This window comes from Anarhichas minor, unplaced genomic scaffold (assembly GCF_050575085.1).
Source record: "Anarhichas minor isolate MPS153535 unplaced genomic scaffold, ASM5057508v1 ptg000017l, whole genome shotgun sequence".
In the NCBI taxonomy this organism is placed as follows: domain Eukaryota; kingdom Metazoa; phylum Chordata; class Actinopteri; order Perciformes; family Anarhichadidae; genus Anarhichas; species Anarhichas minor.
The window spans coordinates 8,165,846-8,183,991 of NW_027466463.1; the positions used below are offsets into that span (position 1 = coordinate 8,165,846).

The 18,146-nt window shown below is 43.9% G+C and overlaps 2 protein-coding genes and 1 long non-coding RNA gene across 5 annotated transcripts; 2 read left to right on the top strand and 1 right to left on the bottom strand.

Annotated features, from left to right (window-relative positions):
* The first annotated feature begins 74 nt into the window (after nucleotides 1-74).
* On the top strand, nucleotides 75-2,515 carry LOC142951587 (uncharacterized). Its single transcript, XM_076093223.1, has 4 exons — nucleotides 75-215; nucleotides 1,174-1,539; nucleotides 1,652-1,776; nucleotides 1,870-2,515. The coding sequence occupies exons 1-4, from the start codon at nucleotides 140-142 to the stop codon at nucleotides 2,011-2,013; spliced, it is 711 nt and encodes a 236-aa protein (XP_075949338.1). The 5' UTR covers nucleotides 75-139; the 3' UTR covers nucleotides 2,014-2,515.
* Nucleotides 2,516-2,828: 313 nt separating this feature from the next.
* Nucleotides 2,829-10,549, top strand: fdxr (ferredoxin reductase). 3 transcript variants are annotated; one of them, XM_076093219.1, is made up of 12 exons: nucleotides 2,833-3,281; nucleotides 3,498-3,568; nucleotides 4,977-5,072; nucleotides 6,176-6,298; nucleotides 6,383-6,496; nucleotides 6,657-6,758; nucleotides 6,900-7,007; nucleotides 7,762-7,846; nucleotides 9,126-9,325; nucleotides 9,421-9,592; nucleotides 9,667-9,840; nucleotides 10,033-10,549. In XM_076093219.1, the coding sequence occupies exons 1-12, from the start codon at nucleotides 3,200-3,202 to the stop codon at nucleotides 10,161-10,163; spliced, it is 1,458 nt and encodes a 485-aa protein (XP_075949334.1). In that variant the 5' UTR covers nucleotides 2,833-3,199; the 3' UTR covers nucleotides 10,164-10,549. The 3 variants fall into 3 exon arrangements, with proteins under 3 accessions (XP_075949336.1, XP_075949334.1, XP_075949335.1); XM_076093220.1 differs by having other exon boundaries at nucleotides 3,237-3,300; XM_076093221.1 differs by lacking the exon at nucleotides 10,033-10,549 and having other exon boundaries at nucleotides 2,829-3,281; nucleotides 9,680-9,822.
* A 5,905-nt stretch (nucleotides 10,550-16,454) lies between these two features.
* On the bottom strand, nucleotides 16,455-17,787 carry LOC142951244 (uncharacterized). The gene is made up of 3 exons (XR_012954563.1): nucleotides 17,646-17,787; nucleotides 17,174-17,526; nucleotides 16,455-16,781 (listed from the first exon to the last, which is right to left on the bottom strand). It is a non-coding gene; the product is annotated as an uncharacterized LOC142951244 (long non-coding RNA).
* Between the last annotated feature and the right edge of the window lie 359 nt (nucleotides 17,788-18,146).

The following is an 18,146-nucleotide window of genomic DNA, read 5'->3' on the forward strand; positions in this document are numbered from 1 at the left end:
CACACACACACACACACACACACACGGCTGATAAACACCAAGTGACAAGACTCAGTGGCACATTTCCTCTTGTCAGTCAGTCAGGCTGCTGCGTCTTGGGTCGAGTCAGCGGTAGCTCGCCTGCAGCCCAGCTGGAGGGATGAAGGCCCACTGGTGGAGCTGCGTGTTGGGGTTACTCTGCATGCCTTCTGGGGTAACGCTCAGCGACTTGAAAGGTGAGTGTGTGTGTGTGTGTGTGTGTGTGTGAGAAAGAGAGAAAGGATCGATGTGCGTTTTCGGGTTTAAAACGATGAAGACGTCTTGAAGGGTGACTCTGAGTCATCTTTTCCTGTTTGTTTGCAGCCTCATCCTGTTGTGTATCTGAAAACAGCGGCTTGAACATTAAAGAACCAAATAAACTACAAGTAAAAGTCCTTCATTCATAATCATACTCGATTAAAAGTCATTTTCAGCTAAATGTACTTAAGGCATTAAAAGTACTATTTCTGCAGAAACAAATATCCCCTGTAACAGATACATAAGCATTTTACTCGTGTAGCTTAGTCTAGAGTTCGCACACAGGGGTTGGGCCCCCTCCAGTGGGTCACAAAATAAATCTGAGGGGTTGTGAGAGGATTCATGTGGCAGGAAAGAAGTTCTGCTATAGGCAAACTATAAGCTTTTCTTGAATATTAGTTTTTTTGTGAAATACCCGATAAGTATGTCTATCTAGGTATTGCATATCCATCTGAAATGTAAAAAAAAAAGAAACTAGACACTATGTTTTGTAAGCCAAAACGGTTGGGGACGACTGGTTTAATCTTTAAGATTGTATGTTATCAGCTCATTATGTTGTTGTTGTTTTTGTGAAATATTAATCTGAAGAGTAACCAGTATAGCTGTCAGCCGAATACTAAATAGTACAGCCTTTTCCCCATGAAATGGTGTGAAGCAGAAGGGCAGCATCAAAAGGAAAGGACTCAAGTCAGTACCTCAAGTAAAGTACAAGTACCTCAAAGTTGTACATGTACTTATAGTCACTTTCCGTCTGAAACCGTCTATTAGCTTTGTTTACTAATTGATCAGTCGAAGTGACTTCTTTTAAGTTTCCTCTGATACCATGATCTGCTTGGTTTTTCCATAAATGGGGACTTCAGGTGAGGCGGTCTGTAACAATCCATCTCTCCCTGACAGTTTCCCAAGACCCCACGTCCATCTCTCTAACGAGAGTCAACTCCTCTGCTGAGATCACCTGCTCCACGTTGCGGTCGGACCCGTTGAGCTTGTCCCTGCACATGCGTTTTCCCGACACAAAGCAGATTGCGTTCCTGGCCTTGAAGAACGGACTGGTGAGCAAGACCACGGCAGGCGCAGGATTTGGCGGCCGGATTAGCGCAGCTCCGAGCCAGCGGATCGGGGACGGCCACGGGTTCACCGTGCAGCTGTCTCTGCTGGGACTGGAGGACACGAACCTGTATTACTGCAGGTGGGAGTTTTTCAAAAAAGAGACGTCGACCTCTGAGACCCTGTCCAGCAATGGCACTGTTATAATTGTCAGAGGTGAGAAGCACCAGTCGCTTGAGTTCAGACATGCACACACACACATTGCGCAGTCATATCAAAAGGCCTTTTTTTGTCCTTAATTTACTTCTCCTGCCCCCCCCCCTCACAGAGAGAGACCCCCAGGAGCAATGCAGGGACCACATCCTGGATCGCATCCTGATTGGCTTGAGCGTGGCAGCGCTCTGCGTCGTACTGTTCCTCTGCGTCGCAGCGCTGATCGTGAGACGCAAACGAGTGAGTACGAAGCGGACGGGCCTGCGCTCGCGGTCGCGCAGAGACGAACGCCGCGCCGCTCCAATGACCGTGTTTTCTTTGTGTTTTCCGCAGTTCAGAAGGCGCTTCAGACCAGCCAGAGCCGCATCACCGACCAGACCCAACAGGCCTCAGCACAGCTGTCCTCAGCATGGAGTTCCACATGACCCTTACTTAGTGACATCTGTAAATTCTTCGTATTACAGAGGCATTCTGTAATGCTGAGAGTCGATGATGATGATAAGAGATGACGATTCTTTGAAACTGGTCGCCTGTAGGCCTACAGTAGATTTACTGAGCGATGGGGTTGATAACAGATGATTGAGATATAGTTGAGTCAGCGGCTCGGCTGACGTGCTACATCCAGTAAAAGGTGTCTCACGTATTGCTCTGCTGCTTTCCATTTCCTTTGATTCAAAAATGTGTAGAATGTGCAGAAAAGGTGATTGAGCTACCACATCCTGGCTGGTGTGGGGTGTACAGGTGTTTCGTGAATAAACTGCAGAGCGAGTGCTTTTGTTGCTCCCTTGTGCTTAATTACACGCGAGCTTGATCTGTTGACTCATGTGCTTGTTCTATGTGGTTCCTTTCAATTTCCTTTGAACTTTTTTTTTTTCTGTTTTCTGTCTGAATCGACATGTACATTGAATCTGAACTTTTTCCAAATGTGATGTTCCTTTGAAGAGTCTTAAAAATACAAATAAAACTTTTTTTTAAACCACCACTGCTTCCGTATTCAGGAAAAAAAAAGAAAATCCATCTCAAAATGTCATTTACATAATATTTGTTAGTATTACACCATGCAGACTTCTCGGGTGGCAACGTTCTTTCAACACGTAGGCTAAAATACCAGTTGTTGTCAAATAGGCTGGATTATCACATGACAAATGAATTCACACACAAACCTAGATAATATACTATTTCGGTAATGCAAGCTGTCAGTCAATGATAGTTCCCGTCGAGGAAAAGAGCTAATTCATTTTGTACATTGTCCATGTGGAACCTTACGTGCTGAATAGTCGTTGTTCCACGGACCGATATGAGTGTGACACAAGGTGCAGCCTTGAAAACAGTCCGTTCTGTTTAGAACAGTGCAACTACGTGATAAACTTCATATTTGTGAAATAAAGAAGCGCGGCTCAAAACGCGTGCATGTAGGCAACTGTTAGCAACATTTAGCTACGTGTAGTTAACTGTTAGTACCGGCTGGCTAGTTGAGAACACGCAGCCCAGGAAAGATGGACGTTTTTCACCTTGGCTTTTGCTCTCAGTCCTGCTGACTGTCCAAAGCTCATAGCACAGGCAGGAATGTTGAGCTGACTAACGAATACCAGGAACACAACGCAGTGGGTTTCACTATTTCTTGATTTAAAGCCAGGCAGCTTGTCCGTAGACACCGGAGGAAATGAGCGGCCATAAGATGCTGTTTTCCGGGTTGAAGCTGTGGACAGCAGGAAGAAGTAGATGGATAAGTCGACTTCATGATGGTGAGGCGCTTTGAAACACGTGTGTTAACGCCCTTTGTATTTAAACTAATAATGCTTAATATATTATATTATATTATGAATAGTGGTGTCATTTCCCCTTGCTGTCTGTGAGCTGCTCGTGAACTTGCCTGGGTAATTATATGACAGTGCCCTCATCAGTGCTTCCTGTTTATTTCTGTTCTAAAGAGGATTTGTTTGTCTTCACTGATTCCGCAGATTGCAGCACGAAGGTGTGTATTGTCGGAAGCGGTCCAGCAGGTTTCTACACGGCGCAGCATTTGATCAAGGTATATATTTACTGTTTTGGTAATGTTGGAGTTTATATACAGTAAGCATTAGAAGTGGGCGACATCTACCACATTATATATATATATATATATATATCATTAAATGTTGCCATGTTGATGTGTATGTAGTAACACTTCTGGGAAATTAGAAACTGGCATCCGACAAATCAAAGTACTTCAACATTGTATTGCAAACATTTTATAAAAATGTACATAAAGCAGTCCTGCTCGCTGATTTTACACATTTCCTACAATTACCTAATATATCCCAGTCTTTAACGGTGGCAACGCAGAGCACTTTTTCTTCTTTCTCCTACGTTTCAATTAATTCAGTCTTATTTTAAAAGCCAGTGAAGTTGAAGACATTTCAGCGTGACCGTAAAATGAAAAAGTTCTTTCCCATAACTTCTGGTGTTTTGATATTGCAGTAGTGTTCATTTGTGAAGGTGTGTCGTTTTTTGTTTTTTTTTGACACAAAACATCTAGTTTCAACATTTCAGCCGACAGACCCACCTTGAACAAATAATCAAGTCAAAAGAGAAATGGGTGTGCACCCCTTACTAACTGACTGAACCTTTAAATAGGTGCTCATACGTATGAATGCTCAGGCCTGGTATAAGTAGAACAGGAAACAAGTTTTAGACCAAGCTGTGGGTGTCTTTGAGTCACCGGGCGAGAACACTCTGCACTCTGCTTTGTTAGAGCTATTCATTCTAAAGCTTTATGTTCATTGCAAATGCATCTGCGTGGCTCTTTGATGGTTTCCTTTGCTTTTTTTTATTTATTTATTTATTATTTTTTTTTTTTTCCCTCATCAACTTTCCGAATGCATGAAGAACAAAATGTAACACAAAGCCAACTTTTGAATCAGTAAACAACAGATCGAATCTGGGCACACGCGACTTTATTTTTTACCCCAACAGTAATTATTATTCACACGTCCCATTTTTAAAGTTTAACTGGTGCATAATAATACCTGTATGTCATTTTGTACTTTGTAGATTTGCCTGCCTCATCTTAAACTGGGCACCTGGATTCAACCGCCACCATTTCCCTGACGTCCTCCTAAATTAGAATCACAATCCCTTTCCCAGATCTTGCTTACATTTTAATTTGATGTGTCTTTAATTAGGGGTTTTGTCTCTTTTTAGTCGCGTTTTGCCTCTTCAACGGCGTTCATTGGACCTGTGAGGCCGTAGTTTTGTTTTGCGATAAACGATGAGTTGCGTTTGAGTCTGAAACAAGGTGGTGAACCAACAGATGACTTCAAATCAAATGAAATCCCGTAACTCATCCTAAAGGGTCACGGTCTTACGAGGAGACTTCTTCAAAAGCATTGACAGCTGTGATCAAAAGGAGTCCGCTTTGCTTCATGTCGTGTGTCTCTCTTTCCTTTCTGTCCCCCCAGGCACGTCAAGATGTTGAGGTGGACATTTATGAGCGGCTGCCCGTCCCCTTCGGTCTGGTCAGGTTCGGGGTGGCCCCTGATCATCCTGAAGTCAAGGTCCGTGATCCTAAACGGACGTGTTGGAGAACAGATAGTTGTCCTTCACTACTTTGGTATTTACAGTATAAGAACAGGGGCTCTGGGCAGCTACTGACGGAGCCAGCGGGCCTGCATTGTTTGTGGTACGCTGTGATGAAAGCACCTGCCTACGTGATTAGCTTGTCCTCTCTGATCATGACTCTACTCTCAGTTCCACGCTTGTCTGTTACAATAGTTGCACAGAACGTAACTCTGTGAGTAGATAAACCTGTCTACTCAAGTCCAGTTAGCCTGGCACGTCCTGTGGAAAATACTAAACACTTTCTAAAAATAATGATGAAAACAAAGGGAGAGTAGCGTGATTGCGTGAGATTCAAGTACAGGTAGTTCAGCTCGGAAAACACCTGCATTAATTGTATCCTGCAGGCGATGGGAGTGAAATTGAGCAACAAAAGCAGTCTCGGTGAGAATCGTCTGTCTTCCAGTCTGGAGTCCTCTGGAGTTAAAAGTTGTCTCAGAAACATGTTGTGTAATAAAACCAAAGTGCTTAAAGGTGTACTATGCAGGATATTCCTCAAAAAAAAACAATAATTTCAGACTGATTAAAAAAAGAATCCCTCACAATTATGACCAACTAGAAGTGTGTGGCGGTGTCAGACACCCTGTCGTCTGCCTGTATTTTCTTGCTTTCCTCAGTTTCTGGCTGTCTGCCTTTGTGCCTTTGGGCACGGTGGCGCACGCGAATCATCAACTCCAGAACCTGCTTAAGAATCACCACGTTTCCTTCAGTGTCAAAGTCATTTAGTGACAGTGGGTACATTGTAAACAAGAACTGCTCAAAGCTCATTTGGTCAATTCTTATCAGTGCAGTTGTGCCCATTTTGCCCGCGGATGTCCCACAGTGTCCTTGTTGAGAAGTCTTATCATGGTGTCCTCACTACAAAGTATCTTAATCCAATCTCCCCTACATATTATCATAAGATGCACCAACCTGTACTCTTCATTCTTGATTATACCTGCAGCCTAAATCAGACTTATTGGGGTTTAATCACCACTGTAGGAGCAATCAAACCCTTTTTATTCTTTCTGTTTTGATAATGCAGATCTTTTCCTCTCCTCAGAACGTCATCAACACGTTCACGCAGACAGCCCGACAGTCGCGCTGTCATTTCTACGGTAACGTGAGTGTGGGGACGGATGTGAGCGTTGAGGAGCTGCGGCACGCCTACCACGCAGTCGTACTGGTAAGAGCACCGCTGCGTCTGCCGGTAAAATAAATCACCTTTTTAAATAAAAGTTGTTCTTGTCATTATTTATTTTATTTGTAGAGTTACGGGGCCGAGGGAAACAGGAGTATGGGGGTGCCGGGAGAAGACTTGGCCGGGGTGCACGCTGCCAAAGACTTTGTGGGCTGGTACAACGGGCTGCCCAGCTGTCGAGAGGTACGCCTCATAGGCTGTGTCCGTCAACTAGTGGACGTTGACGGCGGTGTGACAAACGTCCGCCCACCGCACGTGAAATGTGATTATGAGAGAAGTCATGTTTTCCCCCTCTCTGCTGTCGGTTCTGCTCCTTTTTTTATCTTTATCTTTGTCCGTTCAGCTGAGACCAGACCTGAGCTGTGAAACGGCAGTCATTCTGGGACAGGGCAACGTGGCCTTGGATGTAGCCAGAGTCCTGTTGGCTCCCCTTGACATTTTGAAGGTGAGAAAAACACACAGCCTTCAGTTTGGCATCAAAAAGTATGTCTAATTGACTCTACAGCTCCTGAGGAAACCAGTTTTTTTTTTTTTTCAAAGGAGGAACAGGTTACTGAAGTGGAAAATGTGTTGTGTTTTTCCACAGAAGACTGACATTACCCAACCGGCCCTGGAAGCCCTGGCAGAGAGCCAGGTCCGCAGGGTGCTGATCGTTGGCAGGAGAGGACCCATGCAGGTGGCTTGCACAATCAAGGTGTGCGTCAGAAGAGACAGTTTCTTAGAGAGCGGACAGGCAAATCCTTCAGCTGTAGTCATCGTCTTTCTTTAATACCATGACTCTAACCAAAGTGTTTTTTCGAAATGTGACATTCATTCAACCACAACAACACACCACAACATACTGCTTTCAACTTTGACCTACCGTACCTGCTGTCGCTGTGCACAGGTGTCCTGGGGAATAGAGTTCTTCAGGAATGTGTTCCGCTTTCCTCGTCTCAAAGTCAAGTTTCTTTTAATTGCATAGATTCCTGAAAGCTTAAGAGATTTTAACGTTTTGTGGAATAAGTCAGTAAATATCCCAGTCATGAACTATGAAGCTTTTACGTGTCTCGCAGTTGCTAAGAAGTGACTGAATATGGCTGCTAAGCGTCATCGGGCTAATCTGCCGTCTCGTTGACAACACGGTGCTCCTCTCTCCAACTCTCACTGACACAATCGGACCGGATCAACAGAAACGTAAAGAAAAATGTTTTTATTTCTCTATGGGGTCTGTCCATAATGCTGTCAGACACACTTATAACATTGATGATGCCGAATTGCACGGCAGCCCTCTAAGCGGCTGCAGAGTTGTCACCCAGTGCTGCACCGATTTCAAAGCTTGTTGTGCCCGTTAGTCATTTAGACACAAAAACATGAAGAATAGGGTCCAGGTAAAAGATAAAATACAGCTTTTAAATGAGTTTCTAGTGCCGCTCAGCCAACCCCTGCTATGCTCTCCTTGTCTACAGGAGCTGAGAGAAATGGTGAACCTGCCGAACACCAGACCTGAGTTGATGGCGGCAGATTTTGAGGGTGTCGCAGAGGCTCTCAAAGGTAGGAAATGAGATTGTATCTTGATATTTCACTTCCTTTTTGACTGCCTCGCCATCATTCCGCTCTCTTCTTGAACCAGTGTGGAGACCAGGGCCTAAGAATGAGCATAGTGCACATCTCGATAGCTTACACACAGTAACGTATTTATTTCACGCAATACAACAGAATAAGCGATGTATTCTTTTCCTTTTTTCCCTCTCACCAGACGTAGCGGTACGGAACACGTAAGGTAGTGCATGTGTTCGAGAGAGAAATGCGACTTTGACTAATGCAGAGGCGGCTGATAGAATGTCACAAGGAAGGAAGAAATGTGTGCTGTGGTTAGCAGCCACAACACACCCCGCTGAGACCTACAGCCCATATAGGTGAATAGAAACCAGTAAATACAGCTGGTGGTTGCTATGGTTTTCTGCTGCTGTAAGAAGCTGCAGAGTTGTGCAACACCACACACACACACACACACACAGACACCGCATTCAGCCCTTTGGGCCGGTCTTCGTCCTTGCCAGAGGAGTGACATTGGACCGGGCTTTAGAGCGATAACGGCCTCCTGTTATTGTGACAACCTTGAGCAGGAAGTGAAGGATGCGATTAGAAACGTGGTGGTTTGTGTCTGTCTCGCTGCTGAACATGCCCGTGATGATATTAGCAGCGCTGCAGTGGCGGCTGGTTCGTGGTTCCCGGGGCGCGTCGGAAAAAAGCACGCGCTGACAGGAAATGTGCGAGGACCAGTTTGTTTCTGCAGGTGTCTTAAATGTGGATATATTTGGTTCTTCTGTGTTTTCTCAGACACGCCTACACACTTTCCATATTTTCAATACAGACGCAGATTAAAACGCATATACGCACACCCACATGCATATAGATATGTATGCTATTCTTCATTTTACCAACGACTCTTTAGATTTAGTCTTAGTCCTGAGATCAGAAGGCTGCGTAAATATTAGTCCGATTTTTACCAACAAAGACTTAACTGAAAACATTTGAGTCTTTACTATCAACATTCTGGTCTTTACATATTTTAGTCATTAATACATCTTTGTAACCATTTTAGTCTGGTTTTAGTCTAATGAAAGCCAAAAAAAAAAGGGTACAACTAACAATTTAAAACAGTACTCACAGGGCTGACTGTCCTTCCTGGCCATGAAGAGATCAGACAGAAAAACACACACAGTCATTCAGTGTCCTGAATGTAACTTCTTTAAACGTAAGAGAAAAAAAAGAAAAGGAAAACCTGACGGATGTCCATTTTAAGCGTAGGTCTCTTGTGCCGTGCCAGATTTGCCGAGGCCCAGGAAGCGGCTGACGGAGCTGATGTCGAAGACGGCCCTGGAGATCCCAGGAGACAAGGAGCAGCAGAGGCGAAGCGGGGCCTCCCACACCTGGGGCTTTCGGTTCTTCCGGAGCCCCTTTGAAATCCTGGCCGACCCCGAACGCAGCAGGACAGCTGGCATCCGACTGGCGGTCAACAGGCTGGAGGTAAAACAGGATTGTAATTAAATTAAATCTAAAAGTCCCCCGTGGAGCCGTTTTGCAGCTGTGTCGTTCATTGTCTGTTTCCACTGCACGACCAGGGCTCAGGCGAGGGAGCCCGGGCGGTGCTCACTGGAGAAGTGGAGGACGTGACCTGTGGCCTGGTCATCAGCAGTATAGGCTACAAGAGCCTCCCCATCCATCCGTCGGTGCCGTTCGACTCCCGCAAAGCCGTCGTCCCGAACAGCATGGGCCGCGTTGAACAAGCTGCAGGTACTCGGCAAATACCACGAAGAACGAGAGCTAAAGCCTCAAGAAAAATGTAGTGAATTCATCTTTCTGTCTAGGTCTATACTGTAGTGGCTGGCTGAAAACAGGCCCCACCGGGGTCATAGCCACCACTATGAACAATAGTTTTGACACCGCTCGATCCTTGGTGGAGGACATGGAGTCGGGAACGTTGGACGTGTCTGCTGCCAAGCCTGGTTCACGAAGCGTCAGTGCTCTGCTGGAGCAGAGAGGTACTCTACTGTCCCCTTTGGTTCTTTCACTGCTTCCTGTTATCTGACCTGCAGCTTTACACAATCGTTCAGTCTAAAATAGTTTAAAATGAATTTACAGTGTGCCTTCAACTTTATTTAGTTAAATGCATGTTATTGATTTGGCCACAAGGTGTCTGTTGATGTCTGTGATTTGTATTCTATCGCCTGTAGGAGTGAAACCTGTGACTTTCTCAGACTGGGAGAAGATTGACGGTGTGGAGACGAGGAGGGGGGAAGCCGTTGGGAAACCCAGAGAAAAACTTCTGACTGTGGAGGAAATGCTGCAGGTGGCTCGAAGTTAACTGAACACTAGAAACACTGCACTCTGAGTGACTGTTGCAGTGTAAAACCAACAGGTACCATACCGATGGGGATCAATGACATGAAAATAAATGGCATTATGAAGCACTCAACATGGACTTAATTCACATTGTGCTGTCGTTTTCCACAACTGTATCGATCTACGGCGCTGAAAGACTGAGCGGTGGCTTCTTGTGGCACTAACCTAAAAAAGACCTCTAATGGATGCTAATAATAATGAGCTATTGTGTATTGTATTATATATTTTGTATGTATGCTAAAGAGTAAAAAAACGATGTGGTCGCTGAATTATCTTTTGCATTCACATTTCATGTAAGGATATTTGAATATCTTTTATACAAAATAAAACCTCAATTATGTCCTTTTATTCCCGTCTTGGAGTAGCATTCATAAGAATTATTCATTGGGAAAAAAATGCTTGTGTGTCTCACTTTATAATAATTCATCATGTCAGCAGTTAGAACTGTTAATATTAAATATAATAGCACACAGTTATTTTGGCAGCAGTTTCAAATTTCCTTTTGTTAGACTGCTGAAGTCATGAAGGATGCCCACCTTCACGTCTGACCAGCAGATCACCACAGAGAATACACAGTGAATAGTGAAATACACCTTTGACTTCATCCTTGAAGTTTTTGTTTTTATTAGTTCGTCCATCAACTTCTTCCTGGGAGGAAGTTACCAGGCGACACTGTTCATCACAAGTCTGTGAGGCAGACGCTGGAGGACGTCTCAAGGTAGACGCACCCTCGGCATCCTGAACGGGATTGGCCGCCTCGCAGATCGATCACGTGGCTCCGACTCCTCTCGGACTCTGCCGTCTGGAGTCGACCCTCGCGGAGCACGCAGGCCCACAGCCGACCAACTGCACACAAGACAGGGTTGTGTGTGTGTGTGGAATATGGATGTGTCAAACCTCAATAGAGATGGGTGTGCCGGGGTATCTCCTGTAGAAAACAGCTCTGAGGTTGAACTCGGGGTTTCCCTCCGCCTTGAAAACTTGCATCCTGATGGTGTCATTCTCACACCGCACTATGGCATACACATCTGGAGCTGTGGATCACAACACACACAATACAGCAGGGTGTAAAGAAGGAACAAGAGAAGAACAAAGACAGTGCCCTCTTCACCCGTCTGTTTGGGAAGGCCGAGTCCTGAAGCCCTGCGGAGGTGGACTGTGGTCACCAGAGTGGGTTGAGGTAGAAAACACTGGAAGACAGAGGGAGATGGCAAATCCTCCCCTCAATTCCCTACACACACAAAAAAGATGGAACGAAAGGAGGATGAGCGTGAGGATTGAAGATGAACAAAGCTCAGTTCAATCTGAGAAAAGTACTGTTCCTGTAAAAGTGAAAGAAATTGTCCACAATATTTTCATATTTTGAGTTTCTTTGTTTTTTTTATTATTTGTTCCCACTTTATTTGTTTTTTCTCATTCCCAACAGTTTTGTTGCATCATTTGTCATTTTTGGTTTTCTTTTTCAGAGTATAAACATATTGTGAGAATACTTGGAACATCTACGTCACGCACTCTTGCAATAAGGTATATAAATATTGAAATAAATACGCTGTATATTTGCAAACTACAACACCATAATGATTTCATCTTTACTATATGAATATTTTACATTTGTTGTTTCAAACATTGCCCTAAAATCCATTGGGAAGCACATGAAGCAGTTTCCATTTCTCACAGCAGAAAAACAGGTGTGGTCGGAATACAAATTTAAAACGAACTAAAACAAGGATGTCACGTTATTTTGACGTAGCAAGTGTTTTTGCCATTATCAAACATGCACACACACAAACATCGGTGACATGGGAATGGCAGAAGAGGCGTAGCAGGAAGCGTTCTGTGATGCCCGGCAGGAAGGTGGTGGGCAGCACGACGTAGTGCCCTGGAGCCAGAGTCCCTGGCCATATCCCAATGTCCCCCCTAAACCCTCAAACCCTGAACCCTCAAGGACTTACTGACGTCACCTGGTAAGTGGTTGAGTGTGAGAGACTGTCAGGGTTTGAAATGGTGGAAATAGGAATGGGACAGCACTTTGCTGCAACATATCACGTTACCATGAAAACAAGAAATATGATGTATAATTGTGGGTATTTATTTTATACTTTGTACTCCCTGATTTGAACGTCTTCCTGGCTCTTTTCTCACAAGATGAGAGGTAACTTCATATAATCTATTTACTCGTTTTATCAAAACAGCTTCGATGAATAAATAAATAAATATCTTCTGATTTCATGTTTATTTTTTGTTCCATCTTTAACCCTTAATGTTTCTGAGTAAATTTAATAAGACAGGCTGAACACACGTGAGCCATCCTCTGTCTAGTAGACTCCCTGTCTCAGTGACGTGAAGAACATATGACAATGATACAGGCCAATATCACAGTATGAATGTGAATATACATGGATACATTTTGATTATGGATATGATTGATTTTACACAAATATACTTTAAGACTGTTGAAGAAATCATTCAAGTCCAGTTTAGAAGTTGCTGTGGTGAGTTTATTAAGCATGCCGGCAAACTGGTGACCTCACAGACAGAGCAGATCTGAGCCGATGGGTTGACATCGAAAAAATGAAGCATTTTATACAGGGAGCCAGAGCAGTGGTTAGACTATTATGTAAATACGAGGAAACGGAGGTAAGTGGGAGACTATGACAAAGGGCAAGAAGGGGGGCATTCACATTCAGACCTGCAGGAAGGACACACAGTTGGCATTTGGTCATTCAAGGGGCCGACACAGCAGGGGGCCTGAAGTAGCACCTAGGCTAGGAAGTCTGGCCACAATGTGAATTCCTCATCAAGACACAAATACATTTTTCTCCCACACAGGCTGCCAATATGTTGGCCAACATATGCATTAACCTTTTAAATAAACAATGAAATTTCCACTTGACAACCTTGTATTGTAATGCCTTTAGTTTCATAAGAAATTCATATTGTTTTGAGATGAAATGAAATCAAGTAGCTGCAGATTTTTACCCAGAAGGAGAATCAACTTATTGATCAATTTGAGAATTTTCTTGAGTAACAAGTTTGGTGTCATGATCATCAAAATTTGTGTTTTGTTGTACCTTGGGCAACTGAAAAACGAGTTATTTTGTGCCTCTACCGATAGCTGCGCTTTACTTCCCATGTCACTTTTACTGCATTTAAGTGAATATTTCAGAAATTTTAACATAAAGTTGGAATGCCTGGGTGTATGCCTGCTGAGGAGACTGAGGTCTTTTGGAGTGCAGGGAGCACTCCTGAGGACCTTCTTTGACTCTGTGGTATCAACCATATTTTATGGAGTGGCCTGCTGGGGCAGCAGCATCTCAACAGCGGACAGGAAGAGACTAAACAAACTCATGAAGGTCAGCAGTGTGCTGGGGTGTCCACTGGATACGGTGGGAGACAGGAGGATGATGGCTAAGATATCATCCCTGATGAACACCTCCCACCCCATGGCAGCTCCTTCAGCCACTGGCTGATTCAACCCCGGTGTGTGAAGGGGAGGTACTGCAGGTCCTTCCTGCTGCTGTCAGGCTGCACAACCAGCTTCCATCACAAGAAAAATTTGCACTGTATAAATATTCCGTGCTGTAAAAAAAAATGTCTGTATATATAATATTTTTAGTTATTGTGGATTTTTACTTGTTTAATATTAGTTACCATTTATACTTGTTTTTACCTTGACTCTTGTTTCCACCATTTACTATGCTGCTGTAATCCTGTACATTTTTCCACTGCGGGACTACAGTACATAATCAAATCCCAGGATGCACTTTGTCCGACCCCATTCGTCTTCCCCTCCCCAGAGACATAAGTAAACCAAAATATCATTAAAAAAAAGTTTTATTCAAAACAGATAGAAAAGTACAGACAAGCAGAAAGACGCTACTGTTTAGCTACCGCCGTCGGCCAGCAGGGAGCCGTTGCCCTTGGACGCCAGGCCGCCGTCGGCCAGCAGGGAGCCGTTGCCCTTGGACGCCAGGCCGCCGTCGGCCAGCAGGGAGCCGTTGCCCTTGGACGCCAGGCCGCCGTCGGCCAGCAGGGAGCCGTTGCCCTTGGACGCCAGGCCGCCGTCGGCCAGCAGGGAGCCGTTGCCCTTGGACGCCAGGCCGCCGTCGGCCAGGAGGGAGCCGTTGCCCTTGGACGCCAGGCCGCCGTCGGCCAGGAGGGAGCCGTTGCCCTTGGACGCCAGGCCGCCGTCGGCCAGGAGGGAGCCGTTGCCCTTGGACGCCAGGCCGCCGTCGGCCAGGAGGGAGCCGTTGCCCTTGGACGCCAGGCCGCCGTCGGCCAGGAGGGAGCCGTTGCCCTTGGACGCCAGGCCGCCGTCGGCCAGGAGGGAGCCGTTGCCCTTGGACGCCAGGCCGCCGTCGGCCAGGAGGGAGCCGTTGCTTTCAACAAGAACCTTTAGGTAGAGAGCTGATGCCGCAACATCCACTTCTTTGGCTTCCACCGTCACTGAAATAAAGACATTCGAATAATAAATTAAAATCTAAGAAGTGATTTTCAACTTCTGCTTTGAGAATCATCTGTTCTTCAACTGAAAAACAAACACTTGCTCTTAATATTTGGCTTTAAAGATTTAAAATATACATGTTTTACTACAACACTACATACACTTCTCAATGTGTCTAATGATAAATACGCAGCAACTGTATACCTGAAAGCTTATAGTCAGATCATAGTCAGATGTAGCTTAGACATTTTTCTGGAATCCAAACACCAAAAGCATTAATGAAAACTTAACTAACCACATTATGACACCAGGAACCTGAGACGTACACAAACTTGCATTTTTCCAATAGCGTTAAGCAGAACCTGCTCACCTTTTTTATACTTTCGCACAGACATGGCCTCATGTGAATAGTGAAGTGTAAGGGCCTTCTTAATGGAGAGGTCATTGGGAGGCAGATCTAAAGTACAAAAGAAATTTAGGGTGATGAAGAAGCTCAGAAAATCTCAAATGTTAAAATAGTCACCAATATTCTCACCTCTCATTCTCCTCTGTAGCCCATTAGCGCTGCTTTCAGTTGAGCCACCAACAGGCAAACAAGAGCCTATGGACACAGTGGTTTCTGTTAATCAAATGTTTTTGCTGTTTGATTGCACATAAGACAAACTTGTCACTGCTAAATGACATTTCAGAAATTAACATACCTAAATTTTGCTATACTCAACGACCAATTTATTGAATACAAGCTTCAAACAGAACAAATACAAATACCTTTGGTAAGCCAGACAGTCAGCATACAAATAAACAAGGCCCAAAAAGCTTCCATCGCTTCAGTCACCAACAGAAAATGGTGCCTGTGCCACATGGCAGGTTAAATAACCCCATTGTGCAGTTATCACAGCTGTTACTGATCAGCTCTAATTGGCTTTCTCTTCAGAGAGTCAGTGCTAGTTGAGATGCAGCCCTTTCCTGTGAAAAATATTATACAATCTATCAGATCATAAAACTCTGAGAATGTTGTATTTATGAATTTGATGAGTTTTTTGTTGTATGTTAAGGAGCAATCATCATTTTAAATACAATCTCGCTTTATGTCCACACTGACAATGCTCCATGAATGGGGAAAATGGAAGATTTCAAAGATACCCCTCCTTTTCAGACAACTAGTTGCAATGAAGGTTGTATTTGGGAGATGACTATAAAAGATGAACAGCTTCAAACCCAACACACTCTCAAGATTTTTTTACAAAAGTAAAAGTCTGGCCAAAACAATTTATTCTGATTTACAGTACTTCAAATTTTGCATTTTTACTCTACATGTATTCATCTGCTATAGTTACGAGTTACTTTTATGTCACAATAAAAAAGACTGCCTATCGCCATCAGCCACCGTCATTAGAATCAAATGTATCCTCTAAGGCTTCATAACAAGCCATCCTTATAGTTATTATAAAATAAAAGAAATCATATAACATAGAATGCAGTGTGCCATAAAACTGCCAAAACATAATGAGTCATAAAAAATGTCATAGTCATTAACATGGCTAGAGAAGACTCGTCAGTCCGTTGTTCTTGTTGAACCACACAAAGACTACAATACACATTGCACTCTGGTGTTACAGTGGATGTTCTTGCAGAGATCACACAAACCCAACAACAGCAAGGTTTAGTTTGGACCTGTCAGCATCTTATTCACAGAATTATCGTTATGTTAATTAAAAAGTGTTGACCAGCTGCGGCTAAAAGTGAAAAGCTACCTCAATGTTTAGTCCACTAATCCTTGTTAATAATCAAAAGACATGAAGAACAGTTTCACTTTGATGGAACATTGGAACATTTGCATTTATTGTTGAATAGAATACATAGAGCATAGTATTTGCATTTCAAAGTTTTATTGTTATTTTCAAATTTACATTTCAAACTTTATTTGTAAATTTGAACCAAACACACCAGATTAACTGGCATGTGTGGTCCGTGGGAGGAAACCCACGCAGACATGGAAGAACAGAGGTGTTGATTTACCTTCTATACCTTTGAGTTACTATGAACCCTAAAGCTATAGAGGCAGGTGTTCTCCATGTGTCCCCAGTTGCTGGTGATCTGTAGCTTCACATATCTGAAGACCCCTATGTCTGGATTCTGGTCAGAGACAAGAGAGAGAAATGGATAAAGGGAGTCAGGCAATGTAACAGAGACACAAATGAAAGGATAGGACATCAGCGATAAAGAAGACATTTTGTTTTAATTCCAGATGTTCCTGGCATCTGTGTTGACCACATGGTCTTTGCATGTTTGTAATCTATAGTATTAATAGCAGCTCCACCTCTATCTCTAATAGTTAGTTTAACTACAGCTTGCAGCCATTAACATGGCAGGACGAGGTTTCATCCTCAGAAGAACAATAAATAGTTAAAGCTAATCTCTGTTTATTAAGCTTGTTGTGGAGAAATCTGGTAACCTCACAATGTTTTTGAATGTGACCGAATAACACGTTCATGGATGCTGTTCTGTCTAACTTATATCATACTCACGGGCAGTTCAAAGGTCTGAAGTGCTGCGCTGTCCTGATCGTAAACCAGTGTCCCCAGGTAGGTGCCTTCCTCATCCGTGGTGCTCATTCCCTGGAAGAGACAGAAAAGAAACGGAGATGAGCGGAGCCTTTTGTTGTGTATGACATGTCGAGGATGATGACAGAAAATGTCTGACTTACGTAGATTGAAAATTCCCTCGGTGCTCTTGAAATGTGTCCATCGGGGGACTGGCTCTTTGGGATGTGGCCGAGTGTCACGTGAGTGATGGAGACTGGGTGCGACAGGGAGACGAATAAATGCCCTTGGCTGCCTGCAAAGGACCAGCATTGTCCTGGAAGCAACGGTGACTGTCCCTAAGGGGGAGAGAATTTCATTTTGCAACTGTTACCTCCATGTTCTTTCATATTAAATACCAGAAGTTTCAAAAGTGTAATTACAAGACACTGTAAAGCAATGTGGCTGTAACTCCTACCTGGATCACTCTTCGTTGTGCTTTGGATAAATAGCACCCGAAGAATAGTCGATCCAATATTCCAGCTCCTTTGTTGCAATATGTGTCCGACGATAAGTGACGTAAAACTCTGGCTCCTGCATGCACACAAGTAAAGGACACACGTACAAAGTTAGAAATCAACCTCCGAACAAGTTCCACAATAAAGCACATGTATGAATAGTGATGAGACGATGATGAAGATGATGACGATGGCTCACCTAGCGATTCTAAGGCAAAGTTTGCCATCGTGTCTGCCACGGGAACAAGCGTGTTCGTCCACTGTTTGAGCATCTGCACCTCCTGCTGGACCTCTTTCAGTTGAATACACGTGTGTGTGTACTGTGTGAATCCTGAGGGACACAAAGCACTAAGTTAAGAAATGTCAGTTTCAGTACTGGTGATACTTTGTGTCCTTTCAGTACTGGTGATACTTTGTGTCCTTTCAGTACTGGTGATACGGTGTGACCTGTATCTAGTGAA